The sequence below is a fragment of the Spea bombifrons genome, chromosome 11 (assembly GCF_027358695.1).
Source record: "Spea bombifrons isolate aSpeBom1 chromosome 11, aSpeBom1.2.pri, whole genome shotgun sequence".
In the NCBI taxonomy this organism is placed as follows: domain Eukaryota; kingdom Metazoa; phylum Chordata; class Amphibia; order Anura; family Pelobatidae; genus Spea; species Spea bombifrons.
The window spans coordinates 36,473,177-36,497,572 of NC_071097.1; the positions used below are offsets into that span (position 1 = coordinate 36,473,177).

At 40.3% G+C, this 24,396-nt stretch overlaps 1 protein-coding gene across 29 annotated transcripts in view; it reads left to right on the plus strand.

The window, feature by feature from the left end:
* Positions 1 to 19,619, plus strand: part of TCF7L2 (transcription factor 7 like 2) — a 110,419-nt gene extending 90,800 nt beyond the window's left edge. For 4 of the 29 annotated variants that reach the window (XM_053450883.1, XM_053450884.1, XM_053450886.1 and 1 more), the window contains 7 exons: positions 734 to 820; positions 5,221 to 5,346; positions 5,571 to 5,730; positions 6,253 to 6,360; positions 10,842 to 10,890; positions 11,496 to 11,546; positions 17,317 to 17,529. In XM_053450883.1, coding sequence (XP_053306858.1) covers positions 734 to 820; positions 5,221 to 5,346; positions 5,571 to 5,730; positions 6,253 to 6,360; positions 10,842 to 10,890; positions 11,496 to 11,546; positions 17,317 to 17,396 — 661 coding nt within the window. In that variant the 3' untranslated portion in view covers positions 17,397 to 17,529. Of the gene's footprint in view, positions 1 to 733; positions 821 to 5,205; positions 5,347 to 5,570; positions 5,731 to 6,252; positions 6,373 to 10,841; positions 10,891 to 11,495; positions 11,547 to 14,448; positions 14,526 to 14,964; positions 15,038 to 16,087; positions 16,116 to 17,316 lie in introns of those variants that run through there. The other 25 variants (XM_053450859.1, XM_053450862.1, XM_053450869.1 and 22 more) reach the window with 17 other exon arrangements.
* Positions 19,620 to 24,396: the final 4,777 nt, after the last annotated feature.

The window sequence follows — 24,396 nt, forward strand, 5'->3', positions numbered from 1 at the left end:
TCCACCGAACATATCTGTGCCGGGTTCCACCGAACATATCTGTGCCGGGTTCGGATTAACCGTTCCGGTTTCCATCTTTGTTCCCCATCTTTTCTGGCACCAGGCAGCTTATTCAGAAAACACCTGTCAAAAAAAAAAACGACACGACTTTTCCCGCCGTCCCGCCGGTGCGAGGCGTCGTAATTATTAATTATTGTAACAAGCCGCGACTGTCTATTGGTTCCCCACAATACGATTTGGGGTTTTTTTCCCCCGGTAAATGTTGTCAACTCTCATTAATCTGACAAAAGGCGACAAATTAAGTCCCGTTAATTTAATGTTTTCTCCCCGAGATCTAAATAGCAAACGGGACCCAGAGCAGCCGAAGCCCTTTGATTCTCTGCTCCGTATTTTGGTATAAATTTCCATTCATTATTGTTTTGCTTTGCATACGTAAAACTCAATTAGTATGATGGCTCCATTAAAGCGGACGAGGCTTCTCCTTTAATTATCACAACAAAACACCTAGCGGCCTGGGGAAAAGGGCCCTTATTGACATAAGCTGAGGGTTATAAAATTTAATTAGCCATCCCTGTCAAATTTATGGCATTCGAATTGCCTTAGTGCTTCTTGCCTTTGATCTCCGCAAAACAATCCCCGAGATTTCTGTCCTAATCAGATGAGAATGTGGTGAGATTTTTAACTTTTTTTTTTTTCTCTTTTCCCCCCCTTTTTTTCTCTATTTCTTCTACAGGCAGGGCCAGCCAGTTTACCCAATTACAACAGGGGGCTTCCGGCACCCCTACCCGACAGCTCTTACAGTTAACGCTTCCATGTCAAGGTGGGTTCCTGTTTTAATTATTATTATTGTTATTATTATTTGTTTATAAAGCGTATTACGCAGCGCCGTTTATATATATATATATTTGTCAAATTCCGGATTTGTCATTTTTTCCCAAATTCTACATGTTCCATACACGCAAAAAAAACCTGTGTAATGGTGTTTACCAGCAATATATGTGTTAGGACCCCCCTCTGCGAATGCAATGGTAGCAGCCATCATAACTTCCTGTTCTCAGGAGCTACGTTATCTCTCTCCTATAATTAAGCTGCTGATTGTTGCTGATTGGTCCAGGTAGCCTTCCATTTGATTAGATAATGTGACAGGTGTGACGTAAGAGCCCCTTTACATTTAAGCCAAATTTTTCAATGTGATGCAATGTTTTGGAAGAGCTACCTCGCACGAGGCACGTAGAAAAGGAAGATGGCTGCCCCCAGGGCTAACTTTTGTAACAGTTGTAACAATAAGTACACATATTTTAGGGGGATTTATTACTGTTACTGGCTGCGATCAACCACGAAGGGGGCTGGGGTAGTGGGGGCTCCAGGAACCCAAACCAGGACACCTGAGGGGTGATTTTACAGGTGGGGCTGGGGCAGAACCATCCACCTGTCTTACATGTCCACCCGCCCCACAATGTATTGAAGCGCAATGGCGGGATATAATGTATATATACGGGTCGCGTAGGAGCTGTGTTTCGGGTCTGATCTCCCTAACCAGCCCATGATCCCCGCTGCCTGCAAAAGTACAGAGGGGTGGCAGGATAGAGCCAAAAAAACAGGACTGTCCAGGACACTTGGGAAGTATTGTTTCCTCTGAGGACGCATGTCCATCAACATGAAAGGATCACGATTCTCAGAGCACAGATTCTTTCTGTGGCGGCTTATTTTTCCTCCCCTCTGCTCCAACAGCTAATTTTCCAGTGGCTTTTAGCTTTATTTACAATCTGGTTGCCCACGCCATGTTTAAGCTCTCGCTAATTACCCCTAATGATGGTTATAGGCTCTGCTCTGCCTCGGCTAATTAAATTGTTGCGAGTCTAGTCTTTGCTGATGGGTTAAAATGGATAATGTATTTATATGATGAGAGCTAATGACATTACCCCCGCCGGACCGTCCCGGGGTCTCGGGACGCCACGGAAATTGTTTCAGTAACGAAGTACAAACAAGTAGAAAAAAAACAACGCCTTCTCATTTCTATCCCCTTATCTTTAATATTTTCTATCTTTATAGCTTAATTCTCCAGGTGAAATATTTAGAGAAACCTAAACATCTCCATTTATATTCACGACCATTCAAAAGTTTGGGGTCACTCAGAAATGTCCTTGATTTTGAAAGAAAAGCAGATTTTCCCCATTAAAGTAACATGAAATGGATCAGAAATCCAGCGCAGACGGGGTTAATGCTGTAAATGACTATTGTAACTGGAAACGGCTGATTTTTAATGGAATCTCTTCATAGGCGTACAGAGCCCCTTTATCACTCCCATCACTCCTGTGTTCCAATGGCCCTTTATCACTCCCATCACTCCTGTGTTCCAATGGCCCTTTATCACTCCCATCACTCCTGTGTTCCAATGGCCCTTTATCACTCCCATCACTCCTGTGTTCCAATGGCCCTTTATCACTCCCATCACTCCTGGGATCCAATGGCCCTTTATCACTCCCATCACTCCTGTGTTCCAATGGCCCTTTATCACTCCCATCACTCCTGTGTTCCAATGGCCCTTTATCACTCCCATCACTCCTGTGTTCCAATGGCCCTTTATCACTCCCATCACTCCTGTGTTCCAATGGCATGTTGTGTTTGCTGATCCAAGATTAAGTTTAAAAGGATAATTGATGGTTAGAAACCCTTTTTTGTAATTATGTTAAAGTTAGAAATGTCCTTGTTTTCCATGAAATCAGCTGAATGACCCCAAACTTTTGAACGGTCATGGATATATATATTTGTATACTTAGGACACACTTTGCCAACTGCAGAGCAATATTTTGGGTACTTAATAGGTATTATCACTCGTAACCAGAATGTTATTAGCATTTTAAAGCCAGATTGCTTTTTTTGTATGTTTTCCTTTGGGTGGAATCGCTGCCGATAGTTTGACTAGAAAGAAAAGCCTCTTTTTTTTTAGAGACCATCATTGAACCTTAGGGGGTGGTAGATAAGTGGAACATCCTCCCAGCAGAAGTGGTAGAGGGTAATACAGTGAGGGTATTAAACATGCATGGGATAGACATACGGCTCCTGAATCTAAGACGAGACCAACTAAGGTTTGAGTCTTTACAGCAGGAGACTAGATGGGGGCCGATGGGGGCCGATCTGCTGGCAGATTCTATGTTTGCTCTGCAGACTGATTTTTCCAAAAAGGTATCTAGGGGAGAGAAAAAAAAAGAAAGCAAATACACAAATGAAACACATTATTGTGATAATGGGACTGACACAAAGACAGGTCCGTCACACACATGACAGTCGGAGGAATGGAGGCTCCGCACCCCCCGATCCAACTTTGCCTTTGATATTCATTCAATTCAGCGGCCGGGCCAGAGCTTCTCAGAATTAAGTGATGGGTCATTATAGTTTAAAAACCGCGGAGAAGCCGAGAATTGGCAATTAAGCAGCACTTGCTGACACTCGCCGGTGCCACCCTGTGACCCCCTTTCGATTGAGACGTCGGAGCTCGGGGGCCCTCAGCATGCTAAATTGGTGAAAGCCACTTCTCCTGACGAGGCCGGCTCTGAAACTGTCTGGCTTCAAAGGCAAGAGGATCATGTATAAACCATAATGTGGGCGCTCGGCGCTTCCGAAAAAAAAACGGCAGGCAGGCATGGATGAAATGTTACAAAGGAAAGGCGATAATGACAAATGTAATCCATCTCAAAGCAGGACGACTGGGGGGGGAAAAATAAAAAGCCAGCGCGTCCCACTGTTTGCGCATAAAACCGAGGCTGGGAGATGACACGTGCTTGAGAGAAGCGGATACCTGCGCAGCACGACGAGAGAGCCGGGGAAGAAAAAAAAAAAAGAGCTGTCGTTAAATGAGTTTAGCCGATCATTATAACCTGGCTCGGAGCCGCGAAGGCGGACGGGGCGGCTAACGAGCGCGTTGAGGGTCGCCTGGTTTTGTTTTTTTGTTGTAGGCTGTTTGACAGAATCCGACAGATCTAAAAAAAAAAAAACAAGAAAAAAAAATGGTGGAGAATGGATGACAATAAACACCTGGCTTCTTCATTTTGTATTTTCCCCCCCCAAAACCCCCTTTTTGTTTTTACCAAATATTACAATATTATCCGCTTTGGGGAATATATTTATAAAAATTGCAACATTATTTCTCTTTCCAAGGATCAGCGCAGGGCTTCAGTCCAATTATACGCGGACAAAGTCCCCGCAGACATTCATACCGAGCAATTCCAGTATCCTGTGCTAGCCGGCCAACCACAATACTCCTCTAGTTGCCGTAGCGATCGCTCCATATTTAGAACTTTTGTAATTCTGTTCTTTATAAATCTGTTTTGGGTTTTTTTGTCTTTTGAAAATAGAATTCAAAGAGTTTTTTAGAATAAGTTTAATAATGAATCTGGATCGGTGTCATTTTCTGATTGGTCAGCGGCGCCGAACCACTTAACGTATATTTTTCTGCAATTTAGGAGAGTTTGGAATTTAAACATTTTAATTGTGATTACATATAAACTCGTCGTTTATGCGCTGCTGCAACATTTTAATTAATTTAACTATCTAGAAATTTGGATACATTTACAATTATTATCTACGTAGAAAATATATGTAATTACTGGATCTATTGCATCATAGCGATGATAACGTAACTGTTTTAGGTGTAAATAGAAGGGGTTGTGAAAATAAGCAGAATTACGCACAATAAAAAAGTGTGGAAAGTGGGAAAAATCTACCTTTCCACGAAAAAGAACTTTGTTTATCAACAATGTGTTTATTTTCCCAAACACGGAATCTTTGGATACATAATAACAATAATAATCTGTTTATTGGGGGGATTCTGCTCCTCCCTCATGTATAAATTATAGATTTTAAACCGATCACCCTGTATTTATTAAAGCAGAACTGGTAACAGATACTACATTTTGGTGTAGTTGCCATAGCAACCGTTGGAATACTGTTGCAGATGGCCCCAAATGTAACATTTAGTCTAGAATTGCACGGTTTCCGACATAATCCCGTTTGTTGATGTCGTTTGTTTGATTTAATGGCAGCCATGAGGCTGGAGACCCCCGAACGTTAATCGCCGACCCCCGCTAATGAAGCCGCATTGATGAGATATTCTGCTTTTGTTTCGTTTTTTAATGTTTTTAACATAATTTTATTTCTGTGACATCCCTCCCCTTTCATTCATGTTTATTCTGACAATTTACACAGCTTTCTCTCCAGCAGATTCCCTCCACACATGGTGCCGCCCCATCATAGTTTACACACAACTGGAATCCCCCACCCCGCCATAGTGACCCCGACAGTCAAACAGGAATCTTCCCAAAGCGACGTGGGATCCCTCCACAGCTCGTGAGTACCCTCTTCATTCAGCTTTCCCAAAAACACACACGTGCATGTTCATCAGCCCATATGCTTCCCTTATTATTCACAATGTAATGGGTGGTGGATAGGGGGAACGGCCCTTCAGCAGAAGTGGTAGATGCTAATAAAGTAAGGGAATTTAAATGCATGGGATGTTTACTCCAAAACACGCGTCCTCATCGGCGTTATGGCAAATTTCCGCTCTTTTACAGAAAACATCAGGATTCAAAAAAAGATGAAGAGAAGAAAAAACCGCACATAAAGAAACCTCTAAACGCTTTTATGTTGTATATGAAGGAAATGAGAGCCAAGGTTGTAGCAGAATGCACGTTAAAAGAAAGCGCGGCCATAAATCAGATACTCGGGCGAAGGGTGAGTAACATTTACCCCTGCAGTGAATCCTGGTTGTGATCCTGGGTGTGTGTAAGCAAAACAGCCTCCCAGCAGAGGTGGTAGAGGGTGATACAGTGAGGGTATTAAACATGCATGGGATAGACATACGGCTCCTGAATCTAAGACGAGACCAACGACTGATTAAGGTTTTTACAAAACAGACGAATGGGGCTTTTTAGACTGGCTATTTTTGGTCACATGGCCCACAAATGGACCCGTTTTTCTATTTAAAGAATAAAGTATTCATATATCAGCAAAAAGAAATATCTTTAAATATATTCTGATCATTTTAACCATGTACATTGTTCTGAATGTGGGATTTAGAGTCACAGAAAGATTGTGAGCAGCCAATAGGAGATAGAATCCCCTCCCTGCTTAATGCTCATTGGCTGCCAGGTTTTGTTATTTGGAACGCCGATACAAAGTAACAAGCGATATCACTCCGGATTATTACATGTGTTTAAACGCCGCGGAATAACGCCTGTTGTCTCTTTTCTCCAGTGGCATGCGCTGTCCAGAGAAGAGCAAGCGAAATATTACGAGCTCGCGCGGAAGGAGCGACAGCTGCACATGCAGCTTTACCCAGGCTGGTCCGCACGGGATAACTATGTAGGTTCCTATGTAGGTGATATTTTTGCCCCCTTAATAGAATTGTAGAATGTGATTTTTATTTTCCTTGAAGAACTTTAAACATGGCATGGTATGTATCTAGACTCGGATCTCTTTTTGAGGGCTGACAAGATAAACAAGAAAGGAACTTAAAAATATAACCCCCAGCGCTGTATACAGTAATAACCCCCCAGCGCTTTATACAGTAATATAACCCCCCCAGTGCTGTATACAGTAATATACCCCCCAGCGCTGTATACAGTAATATAACCCCAAGCGCTGTATACAGATATATAACCCCCAGCGCTGTATACAGTAATATAACCCCCAGCACTGTATACAGTAATAAAACCCCCAGCGCTGTATACAGTAATATAACCCCCAGCGCTGTATACAGTAATAACCCCCCAGCACTGTATACAGTAATATAACCCCCAGCGCTGTATACAGTAATATAACCCCCAGCGCTGTATACAGTAATATACCCCCCAGCGCTGTATACAGTAATATAACCCCCAGTGCTGTATACAGTAATACAGGGCTCGACAAATCCCAGGCGCCAGGTCGCCATGGCGACAGAGAATTTTGTCCTGGCGCCTAGGTTTTGTCAGCCTCTTACATCCAGAAAAAATTGTGGATGTAAGAGGCTGAGTCACCACATGGGGGCGCTGTTGCTGTCTGCCCAGAAGTCTGGGCAGACAGCACAGCCACTCCGAGCCCGCCCCCGAGCCTGAGATCACTCCCACGGAGTGAGCCTGTAGGCTGAAAACGCGGTTGCTGGAAAAGCAGCACTCGTGTTTTCAGCTGCCACAGGCAGCCTCAGGGAAGGGGTTTGTGTGTTGATTGGGTCCCCACACAAGTCTGGGGACCTCACCCAACACCCCCCAGCTGCCTGATCGCTCCATGGGAGCGACAGCGCAGCGTTAACCCCTTCAATGCCGCGATCGCGGCATTTAGGGGTTAATTCCCGTTTTGGGGGCTTTGCTGCTGGTGGTCTGCCTGGAAGCCCAGGCAGACCAGCAACAGCAAAAACGAGCCCCCACAAGCCCTTTGATGACTCCTGTAGGTATGGAAGCCTACAGCAGTCATCAAAGAGACTCCCTCTGCAATGGCTGGTCCATAGACCAGCAATTGAGTCCCAGCTGCCAGAGGCAGCTTCAGGGACAGGGGAGAGGGTTCTTCGGTCTCCACATGAGTGTGGAGACCAGCCCCAACACCCCCCCCCCCCGCTGCCTGATCGCTCCCTGAGAGCGACAGTGCAGTGTTAACCCCTTCAATGCCGCGATCGCGGCGTTTTAGAGGTTAACTCCCGTTTTGTAAGGGGCTCTGCTGCCGGTGGTCTGCCTGGAAGCCCAGGCAGACCAGCAACAGCAAAAAAACGAGCCCCCACAAGCCCTTTGATGATTCCTGTAGGCATAGAAGCCTACAGCAGTCATCATAGACTCCCCCCTGCAGTGGCTGGTCTATAGACCAGCAATTGCTTCCCAGCTGCCAGAGGCAGCTTCAGGGACAGGGGGAGAGGGTTCTTTGGTCTTGCCATGAGTGTGGAGACCAGCCCCAACACCCCCTGCTGCCTGATCACTCCATGAGAGCGACGGTGCAGCGTTAACCCCTTCAATGCCACAATTGTGTATGACACATTCGTGGCATTGCAGGGGTTAACATTTGTCCCCACAAGCTTGTGGGGACTAAATATCTGTCAATGCTGTGCTCCAATGGAACATCAGCATCGAAAGAGTTAAAAAAATGAAAAAAATGTATTTAAAAAAAAAACAAACAGCACTGACCTGAAAGTCCAGGGTGCTTCCAGGTCAAACGCTGTGAGTTTAGTAAGTGGGCTGATGATGATCAGATCACTCCTGACCAACTGTTAGTTTAAAAAAAATCCTGGCTCCTAACTTTTTTACCTGGCGCCTAGATTCACAACAAATTTGTCAAGCCCTGCAGTAATATAACCCCCAGTGCTGTATACAGTAATATAACCCCCCAGTGCTGTATACAGTAATATAACCCCCAGCGCTGTATACAGTAATATACCCCCCAGTGCTGTATACAGTAATATAACCCCCAGCACTGTATACAGTAATATAACCCCCAGCGCTGTATACAGTAATATAACCCCCAGCGCTGTATACAGTAATATAACCCCCCAGCGCTATATACAGTAATATAACCCCCAGCGCTGTATACAGTAATATAATCCCCCAGCGCTGTATACAGTAATATAACCCCCAGCGCTGTATACAGTAATATACCCCCCAGTGCTGTATACAGTAATATAACCCCCAGCACTGTATACAGTAATATAACCCCCAGCGCTGTATACAGTAATATAACCCCCAGCGCTGTATACAGTAATATAACCCCCCAGCGCTATATACAGTAATATAACCCCCAGCGCTGTATACAGTAATATAACCCCCCAGCGCTATATACAGTAATATAACCCCCAGCGCTGTATACAGTAATATAACCCCCAGCGCTGTATACAGTAATATAACCCCCAGCGCTGTATACAGTAATATACCCCCCAGCGCTGTATACAGTAATATAACCCCCAGTGCTGTATACAGTAATATAACCCCCAGTGCTGTATACAGTAATATAACCCCCCAGTGCTGTATACAGTAATATAACCCCCAGCGCTGTATACAGTAATATACCCCCCAGTGCTGTATACAGTAATATAACCCCCAGCACTGTATACAGTAATATAACCCCCAGCGCTGTATACAGTAATATAACCCCCAGCGCTGTATACAGTAATATAACCCCCAGCGCTGTATACAGTAATATAACCCCCCAGCGCTATATACAGTAATATAACCCCCATCGCTGTATACAGTAATATAATCCCCCAGCGCTGTATACAGTAATATAACCCCCAGCGCTGTATACAGTAATATAACCCCCAGTGCTGTATACAGTAATATAACCCCCAGCGCTGTATACAGTAATATACCCCCCAGTGCTGTATACAGTAATATACCCCCCAGCGCTGTATACAGTAATATAACCCCCGAGCTGTATGCAGTAATGTCAGTCGGTGACAAAAACCTCGTTTTATCTAATTTTGTCCCAATAAACCCCCTTTATCTGCAGACCGGGAGCCGCCGGTGCTGTCAGTCATGTGATATTTTGGGTGACTTTCCCGGCTCAAACACCGCACTGAGCTGATGCTTTATGGCAATGCTAATGAAGTCTGTTCCTCCATAGACTTTCATTAGTCAGAGAGTCCAGCTGGGTGATTAAGACTGAGCCATTCTATTGCCCCCCACAGGCAGTATGATAAGGAGTCGGGGGGGGTTAGTAGATTGGGGGTCAGATAACAGAGCGAGAATCATACAAACGGCTGAGATGCAGCTGCCTGAAAACTTTATATTATGGGGCAAAAACTACAACTGGGGTAAAAGATTATTTTGAATCTGGTACGAGGAATAAAAGATCCGCTTTAAAATATCTGCGATTGGACAGTCTCGTGTTATTGTCCCCAGTAAGGTTAGGTACCTGCCATGAATTTTTTTAAAACAAATTCTTTTAGGAAAATATTCTTTGCCTGAATCTCCGGGACGTTTCTGCTGTATATTGATGTGAAAAGCGGGATAATACTGAGCCGTCTGCCACAACCCTAATGCTGTTACCTGGGGTGAAAAAAAGGAGATGTTATTCCACTTTCTACTGTTTTAGATTAGTATGCCTGCTTTTAACTCTTTTCTTAACCCTTCGAGTGCCGATGACACTTCTTGATATATATATTTTTTTCTGTAGAATCTGATAAATAATCAGAATAGAGGTTATCTTGACATATAAAATGAATATAAATGAATATATATATATATATCATTATTTGTTCATGAATGATAGCATATCCTTTTAGCTGTAAAGCCCCGGGGGTCTTAACGTTAAAACAGAATTTGTGTTTTGGTGAAATTTGGGCTCCGCGTTGACTTTCTAAACAAAAGGCCCCCCCCTACTTTTAATGGAAACGAGGTGGGGAAGGCAGCTATGGAGCACTCGGCATGGTGTTAATGGACCGCTTGGGGTGATCTCCTTTTTAACCGGCCCATCGAGTAGTGGAGTTGCAGGGAGCCCGAGGGTCCCTGTTATACGACGGAGGGGCTTCCACCCTCCCTGTCCCTGCCACCTCAGGCCAAAATACATCACCGGTCCCCGCCACGTCTTGGATGGCTCGTGGCTGAGACCTAAAACCACAACTTGTGACTTAATAAAAGACCCCAAACCCCATCAAAAAGGATATATAGAGTTTGATGCAATATGATACACTTAGCACAAATCTGATACATTTAACCCAAATCACTGCGACGTAGAGACCCTCTCCCCCCGCCAGCAGGGTAACGTGATCGTGATATGTTATGTGTCCCGTACATATGACCCGGGTTTACCTTTTTTTGCAGATTTTGGAATATTTTATGGGTTTTTCTTTCTTTGTTAACGTCTCGTCGATGTATCCCCTCTCTTAGGGTAAAAAAAAGAAGAGGAAAAGAGACAAGCAGCCAGGCGAGAGCAATGGTAAGTATTCTACCCCCTGGCAAGCTTTACCCCCCCCCAACATGTCAATTAACCCCTACTGAAGCTAGTGAAAGAAATAGTCCCAGGGTAGGCATCCCAGTCCTTGGAGCAACCCTTTCAGTGCCAGAGGTCATGCACCAATGACAACAGAAGGGTTACGTGGACAGTCCCATAAGCTGTCGTTCCTTACTGGGATCCCTTATAATTTTTTATTTTCTAGCCTTTCTTGTTATTTTTATATGCTTTTTCTGTAAATTGTTTAATTAAGTTCATCATTAAAATAAGATGCCATTTTGGTGAGATCTGTGATATATTGTATTTATGTTAGTATTTAATTGTAACCAGCCATTAGTGTGTTTATTGTGTGGCCTCCTAATCACGCGTGTGCGTGCGAGCGTGTGTGCGCGTGCGCGAGTGCGGCTGAGTGGGAGCTTGGTTGCGGGTGCTCTGTCGCATGCTTTGCAGTGGTAATTCCCTAATCCACCCCTATATTTAAGGAATTAAGGAGGTTTGCGGTTCCACGGCATTAAAAATACTGCATAAACGGTTTGATATTAACCCTTGACGGTGTCCAGTATTTCCTGTAATTTGTTCTTTTTTTTCAGAACACAGCGAATGTTACCTAAATCCTTGCCTTTCACTTCCTCCGATTACAGGTGCTAAAGTCATTTTTTTTGGACTTATTTATTTTATTATTATTTTTTTCTTTTTTTTCCCCTAAAAATGCTTTTTATTGCCATTTTAATTTTATTAACATAAACCACTTCTTCTGAGAGAGGATAGGAAAGTAAAATACGTGACAATGTGTCGTGTTATAGCTGCTCTGGCTTTTGGCGTCCTCACTGGTGGTAGGTGTTAACTTAAAAGGGGTAGCAGACATGTACTTTGTTAGGGGGGCATTACCGGGTACCCCACGGCATGGCTGGCTGACCCTTCCTATGCCATCTATATAACCTCAACAAAACTGTTAACCCCGTGCTGATGCTTGGCGATTCAGTTTGAACAAATGTAATATTTTTTATTATTATTTTTATTAATATTTTTTTAGATTTTTATAATTATTTTAGCTTTGCTAGGGTTCTACAGCCCAAAAACCCCCGATAATGTGTATAGAAACAGCAGGAAACGGGGTAAATAAACCCCGTTATTATTCTTCTAAATGCCCCACCCAGTAATGCAAATAGCCACGCCTCTAACCACACGCCCTCCAGCTATTTAACGTATCGAGAGATACAGAGTTTCTTTTTTATTAAAGGATTCCATTTATCCGCATTTGTTATGTTTAAAACTTTTTATTTAACATTTTATTGGCTGGTGTTTTTTGGTAATATGTTTTTTTCCCATAAATTGGTCACTCCACAGTAGAATTATCCTCATTCATGCAAATGATGTCACATTGTTATTCACCGTGTCATATGCTTGTTAGGATTTCAAACATATATTTGAGTTTAATTGGGCCAAATGATTGGGTAATTATCTGCCCTCTGTGTCTAACCCATTACATTCTAACATTATTCCTTAATGACAAATAAATAGCTACTGTACAACTATTATTACAGATTTATAAAGCACCATCATATTCTGTAGCGCTGTACAATTAAGGGTTATAATGTATACTCCAGAGAGCCTTTCATCCCATGTATCATATAAATGGTTAATAATAGCAGAAATGTATAAATCTTAAAACTCAGTAACCCCTCCTTCTTCATTAGTTATTTATTTTTAATAATTTAATTACGAGTTATTATTATTAGTTAATTTGTTACTGGTTTAGGCTGGAGGCGAAAGTTTTCATTTAATTGTCTTTTTTTTTTTATTATTTAATAGAAAAGGCCCCTTTAAGGTGCAGCACTTAATTTCTGAGAAAAATAAATATTATTCTGCAAGATTTCGACAAAAAAAAATAAAAAATCATGACTTTATTAAAGAACAGACGATTTGAATTAAACAGAAATAATGAGAATAAATGTAAATCGGTATTTCCAAGGGGCCAGTGCCGAATAGGTAGAGCGGGGGGGGGTACTTCTGCCCCTGTATACATAGACTATCTGTGCGCATGCAGGGATGTCTTTACTGTTATGTGATCGGTGGTTGGAAAATACTGTGGTGTTAAAGCTGCTGTTCCACTTAGAAAAAAACATTTCAGTTCTCTCCTTAGTATGTTAAGCCATTTTTTGTCCTTTTTTAGTCTCTATGGCAACAGCCTATCAGAGCCTGCTTTTGTGTCACATGACGCTAACATGTTTAGGATCTTCTTGCCGTGGTCCCTTTCGAACAGGTTTAAAGCCAGAGCATTGCTATAAGGACAGACACACGTGAATTCGTACGGGTCACTTTGCAGGGGGTAGCGGCACAGCGCTGCGCATCACGTCACCCCTTGCAGAGCGGTTAAGCCCGCGGTCCGTCACGGATCCCTTTCCTCCCCCAGACGGAAGGGTTGAGCGTATTTTATTTCCTATCATCTTTCAAACATTCTTAAAGTTCCATGCCTCAGCTTTCCGGCACGTAATACAAAGCATCCTAATTATTCGTCTGTACGTCTTCAGATAACTTGTATCTTCATAACAGTCTGTCTCCTGGGCCTTTACCAGAGACACTAACTATGCCAACGAGATATGCAGTATTTCTTTTTTTATATATATTTCTGGAAAGAAAAAAAAAAGACTGTTAAAAAAAAATCTTAGAAAAACCTCCTTAATCTAATATTTTTCTTTACCGCTCTCTCAAAGTGCGCTCCGTGCAGCATGCCGCTCCTTCTGCTTGTTTGCTTTGCTTAAACCTTGCCTGGCTTCAAAGGCATGCCTCATAGCCAGAGCCGCTCATTCATTCTCTTCCCTGCTTTTCGCTCTGATTCATTCTTTCGTTTTATTTTAAAGTCGCTACGTCTCCCCCTTGTAGCAGTCAATAAACGAGTGATGATCGGTTCGGAAAGCTGCAGTATCTCCGGGCGTTATTCTGATGGGAAGAAGGAAGTTACTTTGTTGCGGGGAGTAAAGTCGAGGGAGATGAGCTGCAACATCGTGCAATCTTTGGAGATTTATCATAGATTAGTTTCAATCGAGCTAACTGCATGCTTTTTTAGCAGTGTATATATATATATATATATATATTTATTTATTTATATATATACACACATATATAGTTCTATGGAATCTCATGGTGCCCTACATATAGAACGCAGTATAAAGAGTATAAATACATAACTTTTTAGCGATAAGAGTACCCGTCCGGTACATTGCAGTTCATCATCCACAGGATGTATATTTTTTTAATGATTTATAGGGTTAAAATATCTTTATAGAGGAGGGATTCCGTTATAGAGGAGATCCTGCAGCTTTCTATCTTTTGGACTATTTCACCGCAAATTAGAATCCCAATTTTGTCTTTTTTTTTTTTTTTTTTTGGTTAACTTTGTGATTCTTTAAAAATGAAGTTCTTCGCTTTTACAATTAGTAAAAAAAAAAACTCATTGATTTTTTTTCTCTCTTTCTTTCTTTTTTCTTCTTCTTCTTCTTCCTTGTTTTCTTTTCTGCTGGCTTCTGTCTTGAACTCGTTCAGACCTGAGCGCTCCTAAGAAATGCAGAGCTCGCTTTGGCCTTGATCAGCAGAATAATTGGTGCGGCCCCTGCAGGTGTGTATGTTTTTCTACCCCCGTTTGCCCTGGCTGGTTTGTCCATTGTTTATTTGGTAATCGCCCGCTCGTTGCCCGTTGCTCTCTCGTGTGGTCAGGGCTTGGGAGTTGTGGCGCTATGACCTCCGTTGGCTTCTTGGTCTTCGAGGCGATTTATAACCCACGGCTTCCCGACACCCTGACTGAAGAGCTACTTAGGGCCTTGATGAATTCAGTTCATTCGCACATCTGGAAAGCAGAGTTTCTATTACCTGCCCAAAAATTGCTCTTTCCTTTCCGTTGACGGCTCCAAGAGCTCTGTGGGTTAGCAATGGCAAGGAGAGGGGATTACCAAATAAAAGGTTGATACAAATAGGTAACCAGAGCTAAGAACCTTGGTCCGTATGAGCAGTATCCACCATTTGTGTTGTGTTTTCTTGTGTGTGTTTACGTTGTGCTGACAGATTCAAATGCTCCAAAGAAGTGTCGGGCATTGTTCGGACTTGACCAACAGAATTTATGGTGCAAGCCATGCAGGTATATTTACAGCAAGGCCCCTTGGGAAATAATGGTATCCCATCTGTCCTTCTTAGATCATCTCTATGATTCAACCCAATCTCTTAAATGAATTCCCTTCCTCTCTTCTCTTTTAAATCGGGGATCTCTGGTGGTTGGTCTTGTTACTTTGTCTCTCTGATGCAAGGATACAAATCTTTTGCTTGGAAGTACAATACAAGTCCCGGTGTCCGTCTCCCTTCGTACAGAGGAGATTTGGTGATTGCGTAATGGGGAACAGGTTAATGACTGCGCTTCTGGACCCAAGCATTGCCCTTGCCCTCTTCTCTTTGCACCCTTTCTGAAGGGCGTTAGCTTTTAATATTAGATGAAGAAGGTAGAAGGATCTTCAAGGCCAGCCAGTTGACAATAATGTAATTTGTTACTAATTGTACTAATTATCTTACGATGAAATGTTTATTCTGTTCTAGAATTAATTCTAGAAGTATTTTCCCGAGACCCCCAATAATATAACTGCGGTAGTTTAATTGGCCCCTCTAGAGAGACGAGGTCCTCGGGAAATGGTAAAAACCAGCTAGAAATACAAAGGAATGCGAATGTTTATATTATCACCGGTAGATAGCATGACATCATAATATTATTAAATGGAACGGAGGCAAAACTGGCCAACACCGTTTCTTTAATGGAGGAAATAACGTCCAACCCATCCCTGTTTTGTTTTTACTCTCTGATTTAGAAGAGCCCTACGTAATTAATATTGTATGGCGCTACGGAATTTGATGGCGCTATATAAAACAATAAATAATAATAATGAAACCATAGAGCGTAAAGTTGGCTTCCAGTAGCAAATACAAGGAGGCCATGTTTAATTTCCACGACCCGTACTTATTCCGAGAGGGGAAAATGATTTCCTGAACGTCAGAGCGGCCGTGATTAGGAAACTGTGTATGCCAGGCGGAGGATCCAGGCTATAGGCAGCGACACTCGGTGGAGGGACAGGTTCTTCTCGCTATCCTTTCTTCTGATTGATCCTTTTTGGTTAAATCTGTTATTTCTTTATTCTGATGCAAGCAGTCTTTGAATTTGGAATCTAGCAATGGTAGGTAAACGTCTCCATCCCCCCCATGTGCGTTTCCTCCATACCCGTCACCATGTGAATCCATAGTGCGGAACCCATCGTAACGAACGTGTTCTCTGTCTTATTGTTTTGTATCCGTGTGCTCTTGGCGTGTTCCATGGTTGGGGGTGGGGGGGTCATTCCCATACATAAAATGCAGGAATAAAGCAGGATAATAATATATTACCTATAATAATGTCTATCAAAAAACTAAACAGTAAGTTTGTTACATTGGATTAAATCCCCTTTTTTAGCCCCGTTGTACAGATTAGAATGTTTAATATCACACAATTGTGAATTCTGAAATATCTCTATGGGAAGCCAGAGGTGGAAAAACATATTTTTTCCACATTTCTACATTTAAAAAAAAATAAAGGCACCAGCTTTACCGCTATTAAAAAAAGTGTTGCCTCTACTAACAAATAAGCATCAGCAGATCTGTAATTTTATTCTTTCCATTTAAGGTTTAATTAACAAGCCATTTCTTTTTCTATGGCAACAGCCTATCTGCGCTTGCTTTTGTGTCACATGACAATGAAATTCGACACGGTGAAATAATGAGTTACTGTGGTGGAAACGCACTTAGAATTTCCATTTTTGGCCTTTGCTCTATAATTCCAAATTTTATATAACATTTCAAAAATGTGGTGTAAAATTTAAAAATTTTACACGACTCTCCAAGCAGAGGCATAATTGTATAAAAAATGAAAGGCTACAGGGGCATAATAAAAAAAAAAAAATCAAAGATTATCATGTAAGCTAAATGTAGAATAGCGTTAGTTACCTTAAAAATAATAAATAGGAAAAAATGGTTTGGTGATTTTTTTTAAATTAAAATATAAAATAGCAGATGGATCAGGTCACTGTATATTCTAATCATTCTAACCAACATTAACACAAAAAATTAACTTTTTCTAATGATTCATAAAAAATGTCATAGCCCTAAAACCAGATAACCGCTATATACATGCGCAGCCGAGCCGTCACCCGGCACAGTTCCATTAAAGCAAATTTTTTGTGAATCCCGACTTTTGTTTCCGATTCAGAATGACAAAAAACAAAGCTCATGCATGTTGTAGATTTTTGTTTTTTTAATTTCTAAGTGTCTTTTTCCTTATTCTCGTCACCTTCTCCATCAGTATCTCTGCCCTTTATTTACAGATAACTCTCTCCCTGTTTCTAGGAGAAAAAAAAAGTGCATTCGTTACATACAAGGTGAAGGCAGCTGCGTCAGCCCGCCCTCTTCCGACGGAAGCCTACTAGACTCCTCCCCTTCCTCTCCCGCCATGTTGGACTCCCCCACAAGAGACTCCAAACTACAGACTGAACAAACGCAACCTCTCTCCTTAACCCTGAAACCCGACCCTCTGGCGCGGCTCTGCGTGCCGCCGTCGCCTCTGACCGAGAGCCCGTCTCGAAAACCCAGCGCCCCGCCGGCTGCCATCTGTCAGAACGGCTCCGACCACAATCACCGACCCAGCCCGCTGCACTCTCCGCCGCTCTGTTCCCTTTCGCTAACCCAGCCGTCGACGTCCTTCCTAGCGTCTCACCGGTCCTTGGCCGCGACGCAACAACTTCAGCCTCTCTCGCTCGTCACCAAGTCGTTAGAATAGTATGAGCCGAACACTTGGCGCTTTCTCCTTTTTAATATTGGTTCACATTTTTGTTTTTTTTTTCTCTCTTAATTTTTTTTTTTTTATTATTATTATTATTTGTGCCAAATGGCTACGTTAGTAGATTTTTATGAAATTCATTGGTCAATATTTGACCTTTTTTTTTTTTTTTTTTTCTCCTCCGCTTTTACCGACCGAAGCGCTCGGACCACCGCAGGCCTCGCGGCCCCCCTCAATCTCTTTAAATTATCGTCGGCTGCGAGCATCGGAAGAAAAGGAGCAAAATTATGTCTGTCTATGGAAAAAAAAAAAAAACATTACTACGTAACTTCTGAAAAGACTTTTTAAGGAATAAGAAAATTATTTAAGAAAAAATGTAAACAAAACAAGCAATTTTGAAGCAGCCCTTGCAGAAAGTGTTGGTTCTTTTTTATTTGTATTACATACGAGCTTGCGAACCAATAATTTTACGCCCGGTTTTCCAAATTTGGGGCACAACGAAAGCCGTGCTCAAAAAAAAAAAACCCTATTTAATTGTAATTCTCGTCGATCTTGTCGAAAACGTACAGAAAACAAGGTTAAAAATGAACAAATGTGTTAATGTCCCTTGTTCCATGGTGGTGGTCATTTAAGGGTAAAAGGGGGTGCTAGGTGGAAAATTTGGGAGGGGGGGTAGAAGGGGGGTTTGGGGGGGTTTTACTATCTCAGCCTTTGGACCAGTAGTATTTATTGCTTAGAAATTGCTTATGTCTTCTGTACCCCCTTTTTTTGTTCAAAATAAGTCTGTTTCCCATTTTGTGAACATTTGTAAATTTTTTTTTTATGTTTTTTTTGTTAGCGTATGCATCGTATATATATATATATCATTTGTACAAGGTTTTTAAGTTTATATAAAAAAAATTCTATATATTTTTTTTTTTATTTTATTTTGCCGTACGAAAAACCCGATTGCCACCAAAACGGACGTTTGTAGCTGCATTTAAGGATCAATATTGTACAAAAAAAACCACAATTGCTTTAAAAGCCATTTTAAGAAGACTTGAAATTAACAAGGGAAACAGAACTCTTGCTGTCGGACGGACAGCGCCTTGTAAATTTACTTAAAAAAAAAAAAAAGGAACCGTCTCCACCAATAGGAGCGCACGCTCTTCCCGCTGATGTGCCAAACACCCGCTGACTCCTATGCCCCTCCCCCGCCATGTTTTTTGACGCTGTTATTTTAAGTTCCTCATGTTGTGATGTTACATAGGTAGGTACGTGTGTATTTTTATTGTCATCCGTAAACAGGTGTATTTGATAAGAGGTTGACTGGGTAGCGTTTAAAGACACTGAGATGCAAAGAAAAAAATAATAATAATTTAATACCCCCCCCATGGGCCAGACTTCTGTACATTAGATAACTTTAAAGAAAAAAAAATGGCCACTTTTATGTACATTTGCTACATATAGGTAGGTAGCAAACTTAATAAAAAAAACATAAAAATAGGCATGTTGATGTTGCAAAAAAAAAAAAAAAAAACTTAAAACATTTCATCTGTTCATTGAGTGCCATTGTATTTGACATGAAGCAATCGTAAAACTGTCTCTGGTTTGACTCCGGTTTATTAAGATGCTTAAAAAAAAAAAATAATAATAAAAAAAAAACAAAGAAAGAAAAAAAAACTAAAAAAAAATATTACATTTTTTTGTGAATACTTTGAATGTTTCCTAACAGCTGTGATGTTACCGTTCGGTTTAATGCTCTTATTCCAATTTAATTTCAAGATGGTTTTTAAAACCATAGAATTTTTTTTTTGTAATGAATTAAATGTCCATGCTGTACAGTATCTGTAGCATGCAGTTCTGAATTAATAAAAGCAACTTAGTATGTGAATGGTGTCTCTGTTCCCTTAACGGTTGGAAAATATACATTATTTTTTATTTATTTTTTCTTGTGCTCCCTGACCGCTCATTCGCTTTACCGCTGGATGCCGTCCTACTTCCAGTCTCTCTCCTGCTGTAACGACTCAAACCTTAATCAGTCGTTGGTCTCGTCTTAGATTCAGGAGCCGTATGCCTATCCCATGCATGTTTAATCCCCTCACTGTATTACCCTCTACCACTTCTGCTGGGAGGCTGATCTGCTTATCTACCACCCTTTCAGTAAAGTAAAACTTCCTTACATTATCTCTAAGCCTCTGACCTTCTAACTTGAGTTTATGACCTCTTGTTCTAACATGAAGCTATTTGCCGGAAGTAGCCTTTTAAAGGGTTAAGTATACCATATACCCTATCTTAGGGTGACCCTCTGGGAACTGTCCAAGACAGCACACTGCTTAGATGACTAGCCCAGCATATCATCTCAAATGCAACATTTTCACTAAGTTTATAAAAAATATCTTACTTAGAATGTATCCAAGATGAAGAAGAAACATTTTAACCATTGAGTTAGATTGACAGAAAAAACACACAAAAAAAAAACAAAATTTACAAAATCAAAGAACAAAAAAAGAAAGATTTTTCGAGCTCTGGAACAGCTTCATTGTGAGGCGTCATCTAAAGCGGCGACTGCTCCGGCCGACGACCGCGTAGCAACCAATACGATAGCACAGCGGCTAATAACGCAGGGAGATCGCCGGCCACGCGCTGCCGAGTCAGTGTGGAAATTTGGTAAAATAGCGCATATTTTTTGGCTTAGGTTTCTCCTCAGGTGCTTTAGTGATAATTGCGCTCGTTGTATGGATTTAATTAATTATTTTATGCCAAATCGTGGAAGATCTGCTTTTCCTCTGACCCTCCATACCTCGTCCTTCTTCCCATTTCAACGCCGGCTCTCCAAGGACCCCGGCATCTATTACCGGCTACGTTTAGGTTTGTCGACCCAACCAGATCCGCCGCGTTTTGCCAAATACTCGCCCTCTGTGTCCTGCACCTCGAAGCTCCACATCATTAGATCATCAGAGAAAGGGGTAATTCACTAATAATCCCGCTTCTTATTAACAACCTTCTTCGGCTGGAATTTTTTATAAAATGTTTGATGCTCGGCATTCCCCTCCAGCCAATATTACAATAAATATAAATATATACATCTAATAACATACGATAATATACATTATTAGCGCGTTATACGATAATATACATTATTAGTGCGTTATACGATGATATACATTATTAGTGCGTTATACGATAATATACATTATTAGTGCGTTATACGATAATATACATTATTAGCGCGTTATACCGTAATATACATTATTAGTGCGTTATACGATGATATACATTATTAGTGCGTTACACGATAATATACATTATTAGTGCGTTATACGATAATATACATTATTAGTGCGTTATACGATAATATACATTAATAGTGCGTTATATGATAATATACATTATTAGTGCGTTATACGATAATATACATTATTAGTGCGTTATACGATAATATACATTATTAGTGCGTTATACGATAATATACATTATTAGTGCGTTATACGATAATATACATTATTAGTGCGTTATATGATAATATACTTTATTAGTGCGTTATACGATAATATACATTATTAGTGCGTTATACGATAATATACATTAGTGCGTTATACGATAATATACATTATTAATGCGTTATACGATGATATACATTATTAGTGCGTTATACGATAATATACATTATTAGTGCGTTATACGATAATATACATTATTAGTGCGTTATATGATAATATACATTATTAGTGCGTTATACGATAATATACATTATTAGTGCGTTATACGATAATATACATTAGTGCGTTATACGATGATATACATTATTAATGCGTTATACGATAATATACATTATTAGTGCGTTATACGATAATATACATTATTAGTGCGTTATACGATAATATACATTATTAGTGCGTTATACGATAATATACATTAGTGCGTTATACGATAATATACATTATTAATGCGTTATACGATGATATACATTATTAGTGCGTTATACGATAATATACATTATTAGTGCGTTATACGATAATATACATTATTAGTGCGTTATACGATGATATACATTATTAGTGCGTTATACGATAATATACATTATTAGTGCGTTATACGATGATATACATTATTAGTGCGTTATACGATAATATACATTATTAGTGCGTTATACGATAATATACATTATTAGTGCGTTATATGATAATATACATTATTAGTGCGTTATACGATAATATACATTATTAGTGCGTTATACAATAATATACATTATTAGTGCGTTATACGATAATATACATTATTAGTGCGTTATACGATAATAAACATTATTAATGCGTTATACGATGATATACATTATTAATGCGTTATACGATGATATACATTATTAGTGCGTTATACGATAATATACATTATTAGTGCGTTATACGATGATATACATTATTAGTGCGTTATACGATAATATACATTATTAGTGCGTTATACGATAATATACATTATTAGTGCGTTATACGATAATATACATTATTAATGCGTTATACGATAATATACATTATTAATGCGTTATACGATGATATACATTATTAGTGCGTTATACGATAATATACATTATTAATGCGTTATACGATAATATACATTATTAGTGCGTTATACGATAATATACATTATTAGTGCGTTACACGATAATATACATTATTAGTGCGTTATACGATAATATACATTAGTGCGTTATACGATAATATACATTATTAATGCGTTATACGATGATATACATTATTAGTGCGTTATACGATAATATACATTATTAGTGCGTTATACGATAATATACATTATTAGTGCGTTATACGATGATATACATTATTAGTGTGTTATACGATAATATACATTATTAGTGCGTTATACGATGATATACATTATTAGTGCGTTATACGATAATATACATTATTAGTGCGTTATACGATAATATACATTATTAGTGCGTTATATGATAATATACATTATTAGTGCGTTATACGATAATATACATTATTAGTGCGTTATACAATAATATACATTATTAGTGCGTTATACGATAATATACATTATTAGTGCGTTATACGATAATAAACATTATTAATGCGTTATACGATGATATACATTATTAATGCGTTATACGATGATATACATTATTAGTGCGTTATACGATAATATACATTATTAGTGCGTTATACGATAATATACATTATTAGTGCGTTATACGATGATATACATTATTAGTGCGTTATACGATAATATACATTATTAGTGCGTTATACGATAATATACATTATTAGTGCGTTATACGATAATATACATTATTAATGCGTTATACGATGATATACATTATTAGTGCGTTATACGATAATATACATTATTAGTGCGTTATACGATATTATACATTATTAGTGCGTTAATAACACATATATTCAGCAGATTAAGGTTACTGGAGATCTGTGATAACGGATCTTGCTTTGTTAACGGATTGTTAATTATTCAGAATGTTGTTACATTTACTAACTATTCACAAAATGCCGCGACTTCAGTGCAGATTAGGATTAGAAGCACTTCTTATGGGCAGGCTCACTGGTGTTTATACGCACGGTATGATCAGGTCTAGAACCTTCTGAAGACATTCATAGAAACCCAGAATCTGCCAGCAGATTGGCCCCATCCGGCCCCCCTCTAGTCTCCTGCTGTAAAGACTCAAACCTTAATCAGTCGTTGGTCTTGTCTTAGATTCAGGAGCCGTATGTCTATCCTGCGCATGTTTAATACCCTCACTGTATTACCCTCTACTGCTTCTGCTGGGAGGCTGTTCCACTTATCTACTACATTTATTTATGTGTTTTTTTTAACCAAGAATGCTTGATGTCGGAGGGGGTAATTAATTATCAATGGCTGGGCTGCTGCCCCGGTAAGTGTGGAGAAAGGGCTTTATTCCTGTGCCCAATGGGCTTGCCAATAGTTATACAGCGCTACAGAATCTGCTGGCGCTATACACATAAATGTACTGTGATGTAATGTTTTCTTTCTCCCCGGAGAAGCTGGTTCCACCTCTCCCTCTCTGACACACGGGGTCTGATTCTGATTCGGAGTCTGGATCGATCACATAAACTCTACAGTTGTCATTCTGTATGTTTTCTCGTAGGGTATCAGGAAGGGTATAAGGGTAAAATTAGATGCTAGGACCCCCCCTCTTTTTGCAATTTAACCCCTTTGTCTTCATGGATCACCTGTGAATATTTTTCTAAATACGTTGGAATTATGAGAAAGATTCTCGTAAAATGTTGGTTCATTTCTGGGCACTTTGTGACGTTATTCTAACCGTTTTGATCCCTCGCGCTGCTCAATGGACGCCATGAAGTGGCGGAACCCCTGAAGGCGCCGCGTTTCCCAGGCGCTCGTCGCATGCTGGATACACATTTACAGCACTTGACAAATACATCCTTTGTGATGACACGTGTGTGAAAGGCATGTGAGAGGCACTGTCAGCCACCGAGATTCACGGGTGTGTTAGTGTATATTGTTAGAGTGTGTGGGAGTGTATAGTGTTAGAGTGTGTGTTAGTGTATAGTGTTAGAGCGTGTGTTAGTGTATGGTGTTAGAATGTGTGTTAGTGTATAGTGTTAGAGTGTGTGTTAGTGTATAGTGTTAGAGTGTGTGTTAGTGTATAG